Source organism: Bufo bufo, chromosome 8 (assembly GCF_905171765.1).
Source record: "Bufo bufo chromosome 8, aBufBuf1.1, whole genome shotgun sequence".
Lineage (NCBI taxonomy): Eukaryota > Metazoa > Chordata > Amphibia > Anura > Bufonidae > Bufo > Bufo bufo.
In genome coordinates, this window is record NC_053396.1 from 159864084 (window position 1) to 159881077 (window position 16994).

General features: G+C 49.1%; 1 protein-coding gene across 1 annotated transcript in view; it reads right to left on the minus strand.

The window, feature by feature from the left end:
- Window positions 1–12727, minus strand: part of HTATSF1 (HIV-1 Tat specific factor 1) — a 37181-nt gene extending 24454 nt beyond the window's left edge. The window contains exons 1-2 of the mRNA XM_040442089.1: window positions 12435–12727; window positions 517–697 (exon numbers count right to left, since the gene is read on the minus strand). Coding sequence (XP_040298023.1) covers window positions 517–697; window positions 12435–12590 — 337 coding nt within the window. The 5' untranslated portion in view covers window positions 12591–12727. The remainder of the gene's footprint in view (window positions 1–516; window positions 698–12434) is intronic.
- Window positions 12728–16994: the final 4267 nt, after the last annotated feature.

The following is a 16994-nucleotide window of genomic DNA, read 5'->3' on the forward strand; positions in this document are numbered from 1 at the left end:
GACTTAGGCTACTTTCACACTTGCATTTGGTGAGGATCCATCATGGATCTGCACAAACACATCCGTTCAGATAATACAACCGCATGCATCCGTTCAGAACGGATTCGTTTGTATTATCTTTAACATAGCCAAAACGGATCCGTCTTGAATTGAAAGTCATTGGAAGACAGATCCGTTTTCTATTGCGCCATATTGTGTCAGTGAAAACGGATCCGCCCCATTGACTTACATTGTGAGTCAGAACGGATCCGTTTGGCTCTGCATCGTCAGGCGGACATCAAAATGCAGCGTTTTGGTGTCCGCCTCCAAAGCGGAATGGTGACTGATCGGAGGCAAACTGATGCCTTCTGAGCGGATCCTTATCCATTCAGAATGCATTGGGGCTAAACTGATCCGTTTTGGACCGCTTGAGAGATCCCTGAACGGATCTCACAAACAGAAACCCAAAACGCCAGTGTGAAGGTAGCCTAAATACTGACTGTGTGAAAGTGGCCTAATAAAGCCTATACAAATTACCTGGGTCGGCTTTTCTCTTCTCTCCCTTCGCTTTGGGCTCAGCTGGTTCTTGTTCAGTTTTGGGGTCTTTCTTAGGCTTTTCTTCATCCTTGATTTCCTTTGGGGCCTGAGAAGGTTCAGCATTCTCAGAGGCATTGTAACCATAATTTGCCTGATACATTGCTATGAAATCTTCAGTTATCTAATGAAAAGAAAAAGGAATTATATTAAAAAGCAATAAAAATGAATCAAGGTCAATTAAAAAAAAACAGCCCAAAAATGAGACACCAGAGATAAAGTTATAGGTACATGGTTTATCCTTTATAAACAAAAACAAAAATCCCAGAAAAAACAAAGATAAAAACATCCTGCACGGTATGATATATAAATGTGCAGATGTCCCTGGCCATATTATTGAAGGAAGTCACTGAAATAAGATAATAATGCACTTAGTAAAGTAGATGCAAACATTATATATGGACAAAGTGCATATGCATATGGCCAGGGACATCCGCACACTTGTATATCATACCGTGCAGGATGTTTTTTCTGGGATTTTTTTGTCTATGTAGTGTATGCTTGAGGGAGTGGCACCTTCAAGTGTGAATGCGCTCCTATTTTATCTTGGGAGCGGCATTCCTCTGCACTTTTGCCCTTCCTATCCAATAGAGCGCCTTGATTAGGTGGTACATATAGGTGTGCTTGCTCCTCCTCCCATTGGTTGCTTGACGCGCATGGAGGTGACTAGGAGCAGCACACCATATGTGCGGCGTCTGCGCTCCCAATGGCTTAGGTAGGTTTAGCGTCTTCTAGACATATATAAATAGATCTTTATTATAACACAATGGTTAAAACATACATAAAACCACGAGTAACAGATGGTGGTGGAAAATAGAGAACCGGGGCTAAACGCCCTAGCAGGTCACGTGGGTCCCTTCTAGGAATTAGAATACTTTGAAAGGCAGCATGCATGTAAGGAGGTCACACACCATGGTATACATCCTGGTAAAGTGCAAGTAAATATCCACAGATAGTATATCGCTCCTACAGCAGCCACATCAACCACAGTAACATATTGTCATATCATACCAGCCAGTTAGAGAAAGTTATCCCCTATCCACTGACCGTATGCCGTGGAGCCCCCTCACCCCTAAAATGGATGGCGCGGCTAGTCGGAAATTCGTACCGCCACTCGTTTCTATGGGACAGCCGAGCCCTGTACTCTGATGACTCCCCAGAAATGAATGGAGTAGTAGCACACATTTTCTGACCAGCCGCTCACTCCATTTCAGTGGGGGGCTCCACAGGGTACAGGAAACCCCTTCTCGTGATCCCCACCGATCCAATAGTTATCCCCTATCCTGTGGATAGGGGATAACTTTCTCTAACCGGGATACCCCTTTAAAGAGGACCTGTCCCCTCTCCTGATATATCTGTTTCATTAACTACTTGCATCCCCCATGTAATAATTCTGGAGCCTCTATTCCTAGGACTATGATGTGCCCTTCCTACATTCATCCTGGTAAAAGTTATGAATGAATTGCTAGAAGTTTGCAATGAAGGTCCAGATGGGTGTTACCAGTTGGGGGGGGGGGGGGGGGGGGTTCAAGCCCAGTCTGGCAGCACTAATTGGATAGTGTAAGATGGTGCAGGGACACCCCCCAAACTGGTAACATCCATCTGGACCATTACTACAAACTTCTAGCAATTAATTCATTACTTCTAGAAGGAATAATACAGGAATGGCACAACATGGAATTGTAAGAATAAATACTCCAGAATTGTTATTACACAGGAATTGCAAGTAGTTACTAAAAAGGACATGTCAGGAGAGGTGAGGGGTCCTCTTTAACTTGACCACTGCTGCCCACAAGATCAGTCAGATCTGAGTGTCGGATAGCACCCAGAGTCACTGCCCAATTTAGGCTACTTTCACACTGGCGTTTTGGTTTTCGTTTGTGAGATCCGTTTCAGGGCTCTCACAAGCGGTCCAAAACGGATCAGTTTTGCGGCTTTGCCCTCATGCCTTCTGAATGTATAAGGATCGGCTCAGAATGATCAGTTTGCCTCCGTTCCGTCTCCATTCCGCTCTGGAGGCCGACACCAGAACTCTGCTTGCAGCGTTTTGCTGTCCGTCTGACGAAACTGAGCCAAACGGATCCGTCCTGACACACAATGTAAGTCAATGGGGACGGATCCGTTTTCTATGACACAATCTGGCACAATAGAAAATGGATCCGTCCTTCACTGACTTTTAATGGTGTCCAAGACGGATCCGTCTTGGCTATGTTAAACATAATACAAACTGAGAAAAGAATAAGTGACTCGGCTCACCGGACAGAAATCCCGCTTGTATCATCGCGAGATCCAGGTGAGAGCATCGGATAACACGAGCAACGAGGTCGTATTGGCGTCCTCAGCCTACCATCGGCATACAGCCAAGAATCGCACTTTGAACCAAGCGTACAAGGAGGTAAGAACCGTCTCCTTTTTCAGGACTATATGCTATATACGCATTTAGCTGGATCGCTTGCTACAGAAGCTTTGCACAAGACCACGAGTCTACAGAGTGGCATATGCGAACTATTCTATGCGGATGAGATACTAAACGGGAGAATCTAATTTGTGTGGCAATTACTTACAGCCGCAGAAGGGGAAACAACTGTACCACCAGACAATTCACAGTGACACAAAGTCTTTATAAACTTTATTTCGATTATTCCTCACAGTATTTGGATTTCAGGACTGAGCATTATCGTCACCATTTTTTCTCATTCTGTATTTATTTTTCCACTCATAAGCACTGCGCACTTTTCCAGTCACAGTAACCATTGTGGCACATATCACACGTCGTTTTAACATCTTTTGCTGTTACCTGAACATCAATTGTTGCCGTTTATCATGATTGCTATTCTATTGCTGCTGCGATATATTGCCATTATTGCTGTTCCCAGTTATCCATTGGTCTTACATATTGTATATGGTCGATTTGACCAAATCCTAGGAATTTTTATATATTTTAGGTCATATTTGATTGCTAATTTTAGATTTTTAGTTTATTGTATTAGCCAACAGATAGATTTATCTTATTCTAATAAATATTAGTAGATGCCATAGAGTGAGTGCTCGCTCTCCTTATTCTTTTCTCATTTATTCTATTAATTGAGGTTGGGTGTCCTCAATTTGAGCTTGTAGCACCTTACCACCCACAATCAGCAGTGAGCCACTCCATTACATTCAATAATACAAACGGATCCGTTCTGAACGGATGCAGACGGTTGTATTATTTGAGCGGATCCGTCCATGACCGATCCACACAAAAGACGAGGGTGAAAGTAGCCTTAGGCTACTTTAACACCAGCGTTTCGGTGTCCGCTTGTGAGATCCGTTTCAAGGCTCTCACAAGCGGCCCCAAACGGATCAGTTTTGCCCCAATGCATTCTGAATGGATGCGGATCCGCTCAGAATGCATCAGTTTGTCTCCGTTCCGTCTCCATTCCGCTCTGGAGGCGAAAACCAAACGCAGCTTGCAGCGTTTTGGTGTCCGCCTGGCCGTGCGGAGCCAAACGGATCCGTCCCGTCTTACAGGACGGATCCGTTTGACGTTGACACAATATGGTGCAATTGCAAACGGATCCGTCCCCCTTTGACTTTCAATGTAAAGTCAGGACGGATCCGTCTGACTAACAATTAGACTTAGACTTTTCTTTACATAGAATGCAGACGGATCCGTTCTGAACTGATACCATCGTTTGCATTTATAGGTGCGGATCCGTCTGTGCAGATACCAGTAGAGTAGCCTTAGCAAAAAGCAACCAGTTGAGGGCACGGCTGTTGAGGGGACAGAAAACCGTACAGGTCAAAGAGCAGTTGCCCAGTTCTCCCGAACGCTCCATAGACATAAGCACAGCACAACAAGCTAACGGTCCCCCCCGGCCTGGCTCAGAGGGACATATAGTGGTCTTGACAAATGTATGACGGGGGCACACAGCTGTCCCAAAGACTGCGCTCACCCATCCCCGGCCTGCTGTCCATGGTGGATTTGCAGGGCAGGAAATGTAATACAGGGGGTGAGGGCAGCAGCTAACCTGAGCCAAATATGTCATCCCTGAAACTGCAGATCACATTGGCAGAAGTCGGGAACACCTTTACCATTACCAGCGGGATACGCAGCACGTGGACGGGTCGTCATGGGGAGAATCAGGAGGAACCAAAGGATCCGGGTGGCACAAGTGACGGAATACCACAGCAGGCGTATTTAACCCTATAAGACCTTATTCACACACCGAGGATTCGTAATCCTTGACAGAATCCGCTGACATTCTGCCAGTAATGCCGGCAAATGGAGATTGTTGCTCTTAAAGGGGATCTGTCACCGACTTCAGTCTTATCCAGCTGCTCATACCGCATTGTGGGTCACACAGATAAGACACCTCTGCGGCTGCAGCAGAGGTCGCACTGCATACTGGAAACCGTCTGCTCTAGAATTGTCTTCTATACATAAATAGCAAATTTAGACAATTTTACATTTCTGACTTTTGTTGTGCAATTCAAAAACTCGTGTTTTCTCCATCATATTTAAAATATAACACAGCCAAAATGGCAAAATAGCAGTGCGCTGCAGTATTACACTGGCCCGCTGGCACCGTGCCTATCTGCTGTGTAGATCCAGCGCCCACACATGAGATGACCGAGCAGCACAGAAAGAGCTTTGCTTGGATGATGCTGATGGGGCAAAAAAATGATGATGCAGGATACACAGAGCACTGCATTAACATGATATAGACTGATATGAGGCAAATACACTAACTCACTGCACCAGCAGGCACTGGCTGAGCAGCTGAGCCAGAGCTTGTACTAGCAGGCCCGTGCTGGTGCAGTGATCAGTTAATCCACAGGCTCTTGCTGAGCACCTGAGCTGGAGCCTGCTGGTGCAGTGATCAGTAAGTCCTCTGAATCAGATGCTCAGCCTCAAAGCTCACTGATTTCTGCACCAGCAGGCTCTGGCTGAGCACCTAACAGAGGGAGAACACAGGAGAGTTTAGCATGGTACTTTACATTCCGGTGTCTAGACTCTGAGAGGTATGATGACCTCTTGTCTGGCAGTCACCTCCTCACCTCTGATGTCGGCAGCTGGCACTTTTAAGTGATCCCATTACCCCGCAGTGTGCTGTCCGCCCACAGCTCCTTATCAGCTTGTCCCCAGACATCAGTGGGCACAGGCTGCTCTCCCGTCTCCATGGATCTTTCCTCTGCCAGCCACCAGCATGGAGAAGCAGCGCGCCGAAATTGGCCAATGAGCAGCTTCCCTCCCTAATAATTGCTGTCATCCCTACTCCTGCGAGTAAGGAGCTTAGCTATTAGATGTTTTGGGCAACAGCAGTATTGCTGTGCTGCCCATGAGATTCACAGCGTGCAGTGCGCTGGTTAACTACCTACAGGGCTCCAGATGGCAACCAAAATGGTCGCCAATGCGACTTAGAATTGCAAAATGGCCACAAGACTTTGTAGCCTTGTTGTCGCCATTTGCGCCTAGACCCTCCGCTGCTCTGCCTCTTTCACACATGGGACGCGCTGCTCTCAGCACGTGCCATGTTCTCCTCAGCAGCACAGGCGAGAAGGAGGCAGTCCTCCCCCCCCCGTACCGCCGCTGCCACCAATGGACTGATAGGAGGGGAGGGGCTGTGGCCACTGCGCCACGCCGGCCATATCCGGCACCCAGCCTCTATGACTGCGCGCTGTGATCCGCCACAATTAACCCCTCAGGTGCGGCACCCGAGGGGCTAATGCAGCGTCCTAGTAGCTTATGTTGGAACTGCAAAAGCTTTTTGTTATCATCTGTAATATCATGCTGTATTGTGTTATCCTGTGATATTCCTTTTTACCAGGCTGGCAGGTGCACTACATACATCCACCACTAGATGGGGGTAGCACCACAGTATAAATAGTGTAGTTCAGGAGGCCTAGTTAGGTTCTCTCTCAGTTGAGAGTTGGAAGTGTGAAGGAGATGGAGTGAGGATCTAAGGGGGAAGGAGAGGTCCCTTCTCCTCTCAGCTCTCTCTGGAGCTCCACGGCCCAGAGAAGCCATCGTGCATATCAGTATCAAAGCCAGGAAGGTCTACATTCTGCTATGCATTCTCCTGGTGTAACAAGTGAATTTCTCGTATTATTGGATCAAGACAAAGGAAGGACAAGGCCATTATTATAGGCTCTAGGCGCCTTTGTAATTAGGTGGAGGACTTATTAGCTTCTGGCACCCTGACCGTTATTCTTAAAGAGGACCTTTCACCGATTCTTACCCTATGAACTAACTATACAGATATGTAGAGCGGCGCCCGGGGATCTCACTGCACTTACTATTATCCCCGGGCGCCGCTCCGTTCTCCTGCTATGCCCTCCGGTATCTTCTCTCACTAAGTTATAGTAGGCGGAGATACCAGTCCCTAAGTTATGGTAGGCGGAGTCTGCCCTAGCGCTGGCCAATGGCAGCGCAGAGCTCAGAGCTCCGCCTACCATAACTTAGGGAACGGAGATACCAGAGGACATAGCAGGAGAACGGAGCGGCGCCCGGGGATAATAGTAAGTGCAGAGAGATCCCCGGGCGCCGCTCCACATGTCTGTATACTTAGTTCATAGGGTAAGAATCGGTGAAAGGTCCTCTTTAAGACAGATAAGGATTCTGTCATATCACTTGTGTAGAAGATGAAGACTAGGACTACCTCAACTAAGACTGAAGCAAGGCAAAGAGCTGTTTCCCAGCGAGTACACAACTTACCACCCCAGCCTGACACATTACCACCAGCGCAGCCTGTTACTGGGATTCATCACATCCTACTTGCATGTGTATCAGAGACTGCTTTATTGCTGGATGTAAACTGTTCTCAAGAACCTGGTTATAGTAAAGTTCCCAGTTGGATTTAAACTTGCCTCATTCTTCTAACTCCACACCACTACTACTACTCATCAGTTTGCACCATCAAGGTACTGGGGTCAGCACAAAACCTAAACCAGGGGCCCAGCCGCACAAGCACTTAGCAACCATCAAGGGCCCCTCAATCACCACCTGGCCGGTGTCCCCTGTAATAGAGTGTGCCCCGGAGAATCCAGTGCTGTTCGCCCCTTCACTGCACTGCTGGCCCAGGGAGGCGACCGCTAAACCGTGAGTAACCGATGAACTGTATGTACATTCCTGCCCACCGTGCACCTCACGTGTTCTACCCCTGCGGACTGGCACGTTGCACTAATTGCGGCGGATCGCAGCCATAGAGGCTGGGTATGGGATATGGCCGGCACCAGCAGCCTGGGTATGTATTCAGGCATCAACTATATTCATTGGTGGCCCCCCAAACCCCAGTATTATAAAAGTGGCTCAGTGTGCTCCCAACCCCCCCCCCCCCCAGTATTATAACTATTATAATCATTGGTGGCAGTGGCCACAGGGTCTCATTCCCTCTTCTTCATTGGTGGCAGTTTCTGATCGGAGCCCCAGCAGTGTAATCCTGGGGCTCCGATCGGTTACCATGGCAGCCAGGATGCTACTGAAGCCCTGGCTGCCATGGTAATCTCCCTGCTGCTGTGTGTACTATGCACAGGGCAGCAGGGAGAGTGTGAAGTCCTATTCACCATAATAGAGCTCTATCAGGGTGAATAGGACAAGGGTTCTAGCCCCTAAGGGGGCTAATAGTTAGTAAATAAAAAATAAATAAAAAAATACTTAAAGTTTAAGACACCCCTTTCCCAATTTTACATATAAAATATATAAAAAAATTAACATATTACATATCGCAACGTCGGAAAAAGTATAAATATTTAAAAATATCTCCTATGCGGTAAACGCCGTAACAGAAAAAAAACATAAAACATGCAACTTGCCATTTTTTTGTCACCTTCTCCCGACAAAAATTAGGTTAGGACTGTTCTATTATGGTCCAGACGTTCCATAAAATGCGGAATGCACGCAGATTTTTTGGCGTTTTATTTTTTGCATGTGGTATCCAGTATCGCAATGCTTTTTTATGTTATCGAAATCGAGTCAAAATGTTGGTATCCTGACAACCCTAGGTAAGACATGTTTTTTTTTTATTATACCGTAATTATATGTACTGCAGGGGTGTGGAAATTAAAAAAAAAACTACTTGTCGAAGGACTAAAGTGGGGGCTCAATCTACTTGTCCCTCATGACCATCTACTTGTCCTGAACTTATACTAACGTTATACTGTATGGGGGCGGGGGCCACAAGGCGATGTTATGCTGTATGGGGCGGGGGCCACAAGGCGATGTTATGCTGTATGGGGCGGGGGCCACAAGGAGACATTATGCTGTATGGGGCGGGGGCCACAAGGCGATGTTATGCTGTATGGGGCGGGGGCCACAAGGAGACATTATGCTGTATGGGGCGGGGGCCACAAGGAGACGTTATGCTGTATGGGGGCAGGGCCACAAGGAGATGTCATGCTGTATGGGGCGGGGGCCACAAGGAGACATTATGCTGTATGGGGGCGGGGGCCACAGGGAGATGTTATACTGTATGGGGGTGGGGGCCACAGGGAGGTGTTATATTGTATGGGGGCAGGGGCCACAGGGTGACGTTATACTGTATGGGGGCAGGGGCCACAGGGTGACGTTATACTGTGCGGGGGCAGCCGCTTGGTGATGTTATACTGTATGGGGCACTAGGGCAGCCCCAAGGTGACGTTATACTGTATGGGGGCAAGAGGGAGACGTTATACTGTATGGGGGCCACAAGGAGACGTTATACTGTATGGGGGCAACAGGGAGACATTATAGTTTATCAAGTGCCACGTGCAGTGCAGATTGCAGGCAGGGCCAGAGCCTCAGAAGACAGACAGCACAACCTTTATTTCTGACACCCCTGCAGATGAGCGTTCCTCCCGGAGCCTGTCCACATCGCAGCTCCCGGCCTGACCTGCAAGCGCTGACTGGGGTCACATAGCATTATACTGATTTATGATGCTATGTAACCCTTACAGTTCTGAAATTTATTGGATAACACTGACATAATACTGTCAAGTAAACGGAACACCGGCATCTGGTGCTGTAATGGCAGCGGGGCCCGGTGCAGTCACTGTATTCTATTACACCGGGCCCCGCTCACTGTAATACTAATATTCCGATGTGAACAACTTGAAATCCTCTGCGATTCTCTCCCTCTCCCTCTCTGTACTCACAAACTCAGTAGCAGGCCGGGCGGCAGCGCAACTCACTGACGTCACGCGCCTGCTCCTCCCACTTTATGAATGAAGTAGGAGGAGCAGGCCCGTGACGTCAGTGAGTTGCGCTGCCGCCCGGCCTGCTACTGAGTTTTAGAGATGGGAAGTTCGGATCTTTTTCATGAATCGGATCTTCGGTTCACTTCCTGAGCCGGCAGAAGCAAGTGAACTGAAGATCAATGCGCATGCTCAGCTCATCGAATCTTCGGTTCACTTGCTGAGTCGGCTCTCAAGTGAACCGAAGGTCTGGAGGGACTCGCTCCTGGCAAACACAGCTCTCAGCAGCGTTATATCAGCCCCCATTGCCTGTCACCAGCCCCCAGCAGCGTTATATCAGCCCCCATTGCCTGTCACCAGCCCCCAGCAGCGTTATATCAGCCCCCATTGCCTGTCACCAGCCCCCAGCAGCGTTATATCAGCCCCCATTGCCTGTCACCAGCCCCCAGCCATGTTATATTAGCCCCCATCAGCCTCATATTGAATAAAATAAAAAAGCACTTACCTCTCCTGCTCCCGGACACCGCTGCTACTCCTCTCCTCCAACGCGATCCTCTTCCTCCTGCCGCCAGCTGTGCCTTGAACCGGCGCGCACAGTGTGAGGTAATAGAGCGGCCTCACGCTGTGCGCAGCCACAGCACAGCCGAGGACCATGAAGAGGTGAGTACAGAGCCTTCACCGCTTCCTGGTCCTCCGGTACTAATGAGCGCTTCCGTAATGGAATGAGGGGGGGGGGGGGGGGGGGGGGAGCGTCTTATGGGGGGCAAAAAATAATTAATATGTATTCATACGCATTAGCCTTTTTTCAAAGCGTAAAATTGCCTGAACAGGCGTCTATGACGCTTGTACAGGCGTTATTGCGACCTCTGGGCTGCAGTGCTCCAAAAACGAGGTTTAAACCATATGCAGAGGAGCTTTGCAAGTGCCCAGGGGCGGCGTTTGCCACTCCAAGTGCCCAGGCACCCAGGGCATTACTCAGTGAAAACTCCTCCCCTCTATTGCAGTTAGGCTGCCCAGTATCCATGTGACGCCACTATCTTCAGTGTGTGCATGCGAACACCAGCACCGGCCCGCGCGTGTTGTGGGCAGCGGCATCATTCAACCTAACGAGCATGCACCGCTTACTGGGAATGTGCTGACTGCTTGTGCGATAGAGAGGCCAGTAATCAGCGCATCCGCATTAGGTTGAATGATGCCGCTGCCCACAGTGGATATCGTACGGCGCATGCACGGGCCAGCGTTGGTGTTTGCAGGCACGTCACGTGGATACTGGGCAGGCTAACTGCGATAGAGGGGAGGAGGTTTCCTATCCTCAGGATACGTCATCAGTATCTGTTTGGTGAGGGTCCGATACCCGGGACCCCACCAATCAGCTGTTGGAGAAGGCAGCGGCCCTCCTGTGAGCACCACTGCCTTTTTGGAGCTCACCAAGCACAGCGCCGTACATTGTATAGTGGCTGTGCTTGGTATGACGGCCAGCCTTATTCACGTCAATGAGGCTAAGCCGCTCCTAGGCCACGTGACTGATGAACTTGGCCTAGGAAAAAGCTGGAGAAGCCTTCTCAAACAGCTGATCAACAGGGGGTCCCAGGTGTCAGACCCCCACCGATCAGATACTGATGACTATGGAAGAGCGAATCGACTTCAGATGAAACATCTGTCAATGCGACTAGTCCTCCCCCGTTCCCAGGGAGCCTGTCAGGATGTCATACTGCCAATGGTTCCGAAGTCGATTTGCATAAAACTTTGTTTCAATACTGTACGGAGCAGGATCTCCGTACGGTATTAGAATGTATTGGCAGAGATGATGCGCGAGGAGTCAGTCCGGATGCTGAGCACTGACGACAAGCATCGAATCCGGAAGCAAAACTGAAAGAAGCCCCCATGTGGCTCCGCTGGCCAAGCCGCTGCGGACCAGTCTCACAAGTGAATGGGGTTGTTAGCCAGGACCGTGCCCCGGAATTACATAAAAATCCAGCAGTTTGGGATTCTGGGAACGTGGCAAATTGCAAGTCGCGCTGCACCCTATTCCCTTGTGTGGCCGCACTGCTACACAGCGATCGTTGGTGGTGCAGCCCCTGCCTAAGCGAGCCAGGAATAGGGACAGGAGTCATGTGGGCCGGGACAGGAGTCATGTGGGCCGGGACAGGAGTCACGTGGGCCGGGACAGGAGTCACGTGGGCCGGGACAGGAGTCACGTGGGCCGGGACAGGAGTCACGTGGGCCGGGACAGGAGTCACGTGGGCCGGGACAGGAGTCACGTGGGCCGGGACAGGAGTCACGTGGGCCGGGCTCCCCTTGGCTTCTCCCCACCCAGCTCAGCTTGATTGGCAGGTCTCTGTGTATATGGAGCAATATAGCAGAGCCGGGCAGCTGCCAATGTGACGAGTCCTCCCCCGTTCCCAGGATGTCATACTGCCCCTGGTTCAGGAGGTAGGAATCTCCCCAACAGGTTCCCTCCGGCCTCTAACTCTATGGCCATATTCACACTGGGGTTGATAACGGCATAAAACGCGTGCAGTTTTAGCGCCATTTGCAATGAGGTCATTGGCTGCAGAGTTTTTTACATGTAAAGGATAACATCCAACCCCTGATCGCCCCCCACAAACCTGACAATCTTCACAGAACTGCAGGAGGCTTTTAAGCGCCGTTTATGAACCACTACGTGTGAATACAGCCTTATGGCCTCACTGCCAACACCCGGCACTCACCTTAGGGAACCAGGCTTTCTTTTCCAGGTCCCATTCATATTCTGTGCCATCAGAAGGGTCCTTAAAGGTGTGGGGGTCCGCTCCGTCCCCAGTCTCGCGATTTCCATACAGTTGCTGGAGCCGCAGCTGCTCATAAAACGCTTCGTTGCTGTCCATGTCCTTGCTAGTCCCCAAGGGGTTAATGGAGAAGTGTTCAGATGCTGCGCCTTATCCCCAAAACCGATAACGTTAACGTAGACCCCCCAGTTCAACCCAGGTGCCCTTGCACGCATGCGCACTACCTATCCGCCAAAGCGCACGCGCCTGGCCCACGCAAGCGCAGAGGTCGTCTCTCAAGTGCGCATGCGTTCCAAAATCACATCACATGACCGAGCAGTATAAAGAGGAGGGTGTCCTGGAGGGAAACCAGACTGCCCGGCAGTCTCGCGGTTTTACGTTCTGCTTGTCTGGTGTGCAGGGAAAGCCTTCATGATAGCGATCATCTCCTTGATGCTGTTACCCGGAGGGAATGATGTGGCGGGAAGCTGTGATCGAGGGGGCGACGTTCTGCAGAGGGAGAGGGATGCTCTGCACGTGCTATGCCCTATAGCAGGGGTCAGCAACCTCCAAAGCAGCTGGAGAGCCGGAACTACAACTCCCAGCATGCACACTTGCTCAACAGTTTTGGAAACACACATAAACATGAATGTAGCATGATGGGTGTTGTAGTTTCACAGAATCTGGCGGTTGGCATGTGTCTGGCTGACAAGTCATAGGTGTAGCACAGTATATGTGTCCATCCTATTTGCCAACCAAACGTATGTGGTGCAGGCATGAGTGGTCTCTGACGGGAAGGAGAGCGCATGTGTGTCGTGCTCTCCATTCGTTGCTATGGTAGTTTTGAAAATAGCCGAGTGAGTGTCCATTCACACGTCCGCAAAATGGGTCCGCATCCGTTCCGCAATTTTGCGGAATGGGTGCAGACCCATTCATTTTCAGTGGGGCCGGAATGTGCTGTCCGCATTTGCGGATCCGTGCTTCCGTTTCCGCAAAAAAATAGAACATGTCCTATTCTTGTCCGCAATTGCGGACAAGATTAGGCATCTTCTATTATAGTGCCGGCGATAGGCGGTCTGCAAAATGCGGAATGCACATTGCCGGTGTCTGTGTTTTGCGGATTCGCAAAACACTTACGGACATGTGAATGGACCCTGAGTGCGCTTAGCTTTTCTTGGAAGACCCATAGTGGGCGATGGAACGGACACCTCTCAGAAGTAGCCTATTTTCGGAACTCCCATAGCAGTGTACGGAGGGTAGGCTCTCAATCACGGTGTGCGCTCTGTTCACTTCAGGGGTCAGCAACCTTTGGCACTCCAGCTGTTGTGGAACTACAATTCCCAGCATGCTCCATTGATTTTTCATGGGAGTTCTGAGCAGAGCAAGTATGCATGCGTGCTGGGAGTTGTAGTTTCATGACAGCTGTACTGCCGGAGGTTGCCTACCCCAGTGCTAGGAGGTCTACTACATAAATTGGAATCTCCATTTCCTGTTGGTGTAACACAGGCATGCTCAACCCGCGGCTCTCCAGCTGTTGTAAAACTACAACTCCCACAATGCCCTGCTGTAGGTTGATAGCTGTAGGCTGTCTGAGAATGCTGGGAGTTGTAGTTTTGCAACAGCTGGAGGGCCGCAGGTTGAGCATGCCTGGGTAACACTATAGTGGATGTCAGCAGCAGCCAGAAACTTGGACTGGAAGGAAGCTGTCTGTAAACCATCTGCCACTAGGGGGAGCTCACAGCATAGGAATGTACTGCATGTAGCCCCCATAAACCTCAATGCAAGCTGTTAAAGGGGTTAAGAAACAACAACCTTCAATAATAGCCGAACTTGGAGCAATAAGTCCTGATTACTTGACAGGTGATGTAGTAAGTTTCCAGTAAGCCGTGCATAGTCTAGGCATCCAGCTATTACAATACAGGATCGCTACTCTATTATTCCTCCTGGCCGGTTTGTCTGCAAGCGTTGCAATGAAACGCCACCGCAGATACAAAGGCTCCTTTGTGGGAAGTTTATAGATTGGAAGCAGAAGACACCCACCCTGGGTAGGATCCAATAGTGCTTTAATTCACACGCATTTAAAATTATCCACAAGATTAAAGCTTGGTATTCAGCATATAAAATGCATGGTGCCGACCGGTTTTGCCTTGCAGCTTTCTCAAGGGCATTAAAAAAAAACACCTCCGAAAAATACAGCACAGGAGCAAACCTTTCCATTATACGTGATCTCTGTGCAGCCTTCACCCCTGCTTTTTGGCTCGCAATTAGGGATCGACCGATATTGATTTTTTAGGGCTGATACCGATAATTTGTGAACTTTCAGGCCGATAGCCGATAATTTATACCGATATTCTGGGAATTTTCATTTTTGAGAAAAAAAAAAAATTCCTACACAAATCTGCTGAAAATTAATATGTTTATTGTTAATGTGTATTTTTTTGTTTATTGTTAATGTGTTTTTTTTTTTATAAGTCTTTTTCATTTATACTTAATATTTTTGTGTTTTTTTTTATTTTTTTTTTTACTAACTTTTAGCCCCCTTAGGGACTAGAACCCTTGTCCTATTCCCCCTGATAGATCTCTATCAGGGTGAATAGGATCTCACACTGTCCCTGCTGCTCTGTGCCACAGCCCCGCCCCTGTCTTCTCTTCTGTCATTGGCGGCAGCACAGGGGGAGGGAGACACGGCTTCCTTCTCCCCTGTGCTGCGGAGGGAACACAGAACGCGCTGAGAGCAGCGCGTTCTGTGTTCCCCATACGTTATCGGAATATCGGCAAAATAGATGCCGATAACGTTCAAAATCCTCAATATCGGCCGATAATATCGGCCAAACCGATAATCGGTCGATCCCTACTCGCAATCACTGTGTGAAAGCGGTGACGGCCACCCACACATTTCCCCTAAGGGTACTTTCACACTAGCGGTTTTCTTTTCCGGCGCTGAGTTCCGTCACAGGATTGCCTGATGCAGGCAGTTTCGGCGACTGAACTGCTTGCTGGATCACTGTGCCGCAAGTGTGAAAGTAGCCGAAGCCTACTTTCACACTGGCGTTTTGGCTTTCCGTTTGTGAGATCCGTTCAGGGCTCTCCAAAAGGGATCAGTTTTGCCCTAATGCATTCTGAATGGAAAAGGATCTGCTCAGAATGCATCAGTTTAGTCTCCATTCCGCTTTGGAAACTGACGCCAAAACGCTGCTTGATGAAACAGCCAAACGGATTCGCTCTGACACGCAATGTAAGTAAATGGGGACGGATCCGTTTTCACTGGCACAATAGAAAACTGATCTGTCCTCCATTGACTTTCAGTGGTGTTCAAGACGGATCCGTCTTGGCTATGGTAAAGATAATGCAAACGGATTCGTCCATGACTTATCCGCACAAAACACGAGTGTGAAAGTAGCCAAGGCACCGGCTGCAAGGGAAACGTATATTAACTGGCTGCAATCTAATCCATGTAATACATTTACAGTGAGGGCTGCGGGATGTTCGTGGCACTCCGCTCTGGCCTGTAGAGGAGTCTTCTACTAATGTTTCAACAATTAATTTTTTTTTTTCTGTTACGGAGTTCACCGCATAGGAGATATTTTTAATATTTTAATAGTTTCGACTTTTTGGATGTGGCAATGTGTAATATGTTTATTTATTTATTGTTTATATATTTTATATGTAAAATTGGGAAATACTTAAAGGGAGTCTTTCACCTAAACTGGCCATTATAGTACACACAGCAGCTGGGAGATTACAATGGCAGCCAGGGCTTCAGTAGCGTCCTGGCTGCCATGGTAACCGATCGGAGCCCGAGGATTATACTGCTGGGGCGCCGATCAGAAACTGCCACCAATGAGGAGGAGGAGGGGACCCTCTGGCCACTGGCACAAATGATTTTAACACTGGGAGGTGAGGGGGCGCACTGCGCCACCAATGAATTTTAATGCTGAGGAGGGGGGGGCGCACTGCGCCACCAATGATAATTAACATTTAATACAGGAAGTGGGTGCGGCACCTGAGGGGTTAACTGACGCTGATCGCAGCTCCCTCCTCCGGGATTTGTATTAAATGTTTACTTTCATTGGTGGCGCAGTGCGCCCCACCCTCTCTCCTCATTGGTAGCAGCGGCACAGGGAGGAGGGAGAGACTGCTTCCTTCTCCCCTGTGCTGCTGAGGAGAACACGGAGTGCGCTGAGAGCAGCGTGCCCCATGTTCTCTGATACTAGACTGCGCAATAGTGAAGCCTAGTATCGAAAAAAGGCAAATCGAGGTCGATACCAGACAAAAGTATCGATTGGGTATCGAAAATTCAATACCCAAAACAACCCTACTGGAGCTGCATTGATCGTGCGCACGAGAGCACACAGCGTCATAGATTACAATGATGCTGTGCACGTCGGGCCACCGCACTTATAAGATCTTATGAGTGCTGGACAATAACCCTGCGGGTGGCCCGACATGCACCACATCATTGTAATCTATGCTGCTGTGCGCTCCCGTGCGCACGATCAATGCCGCTCCAGGACATATGGCCCG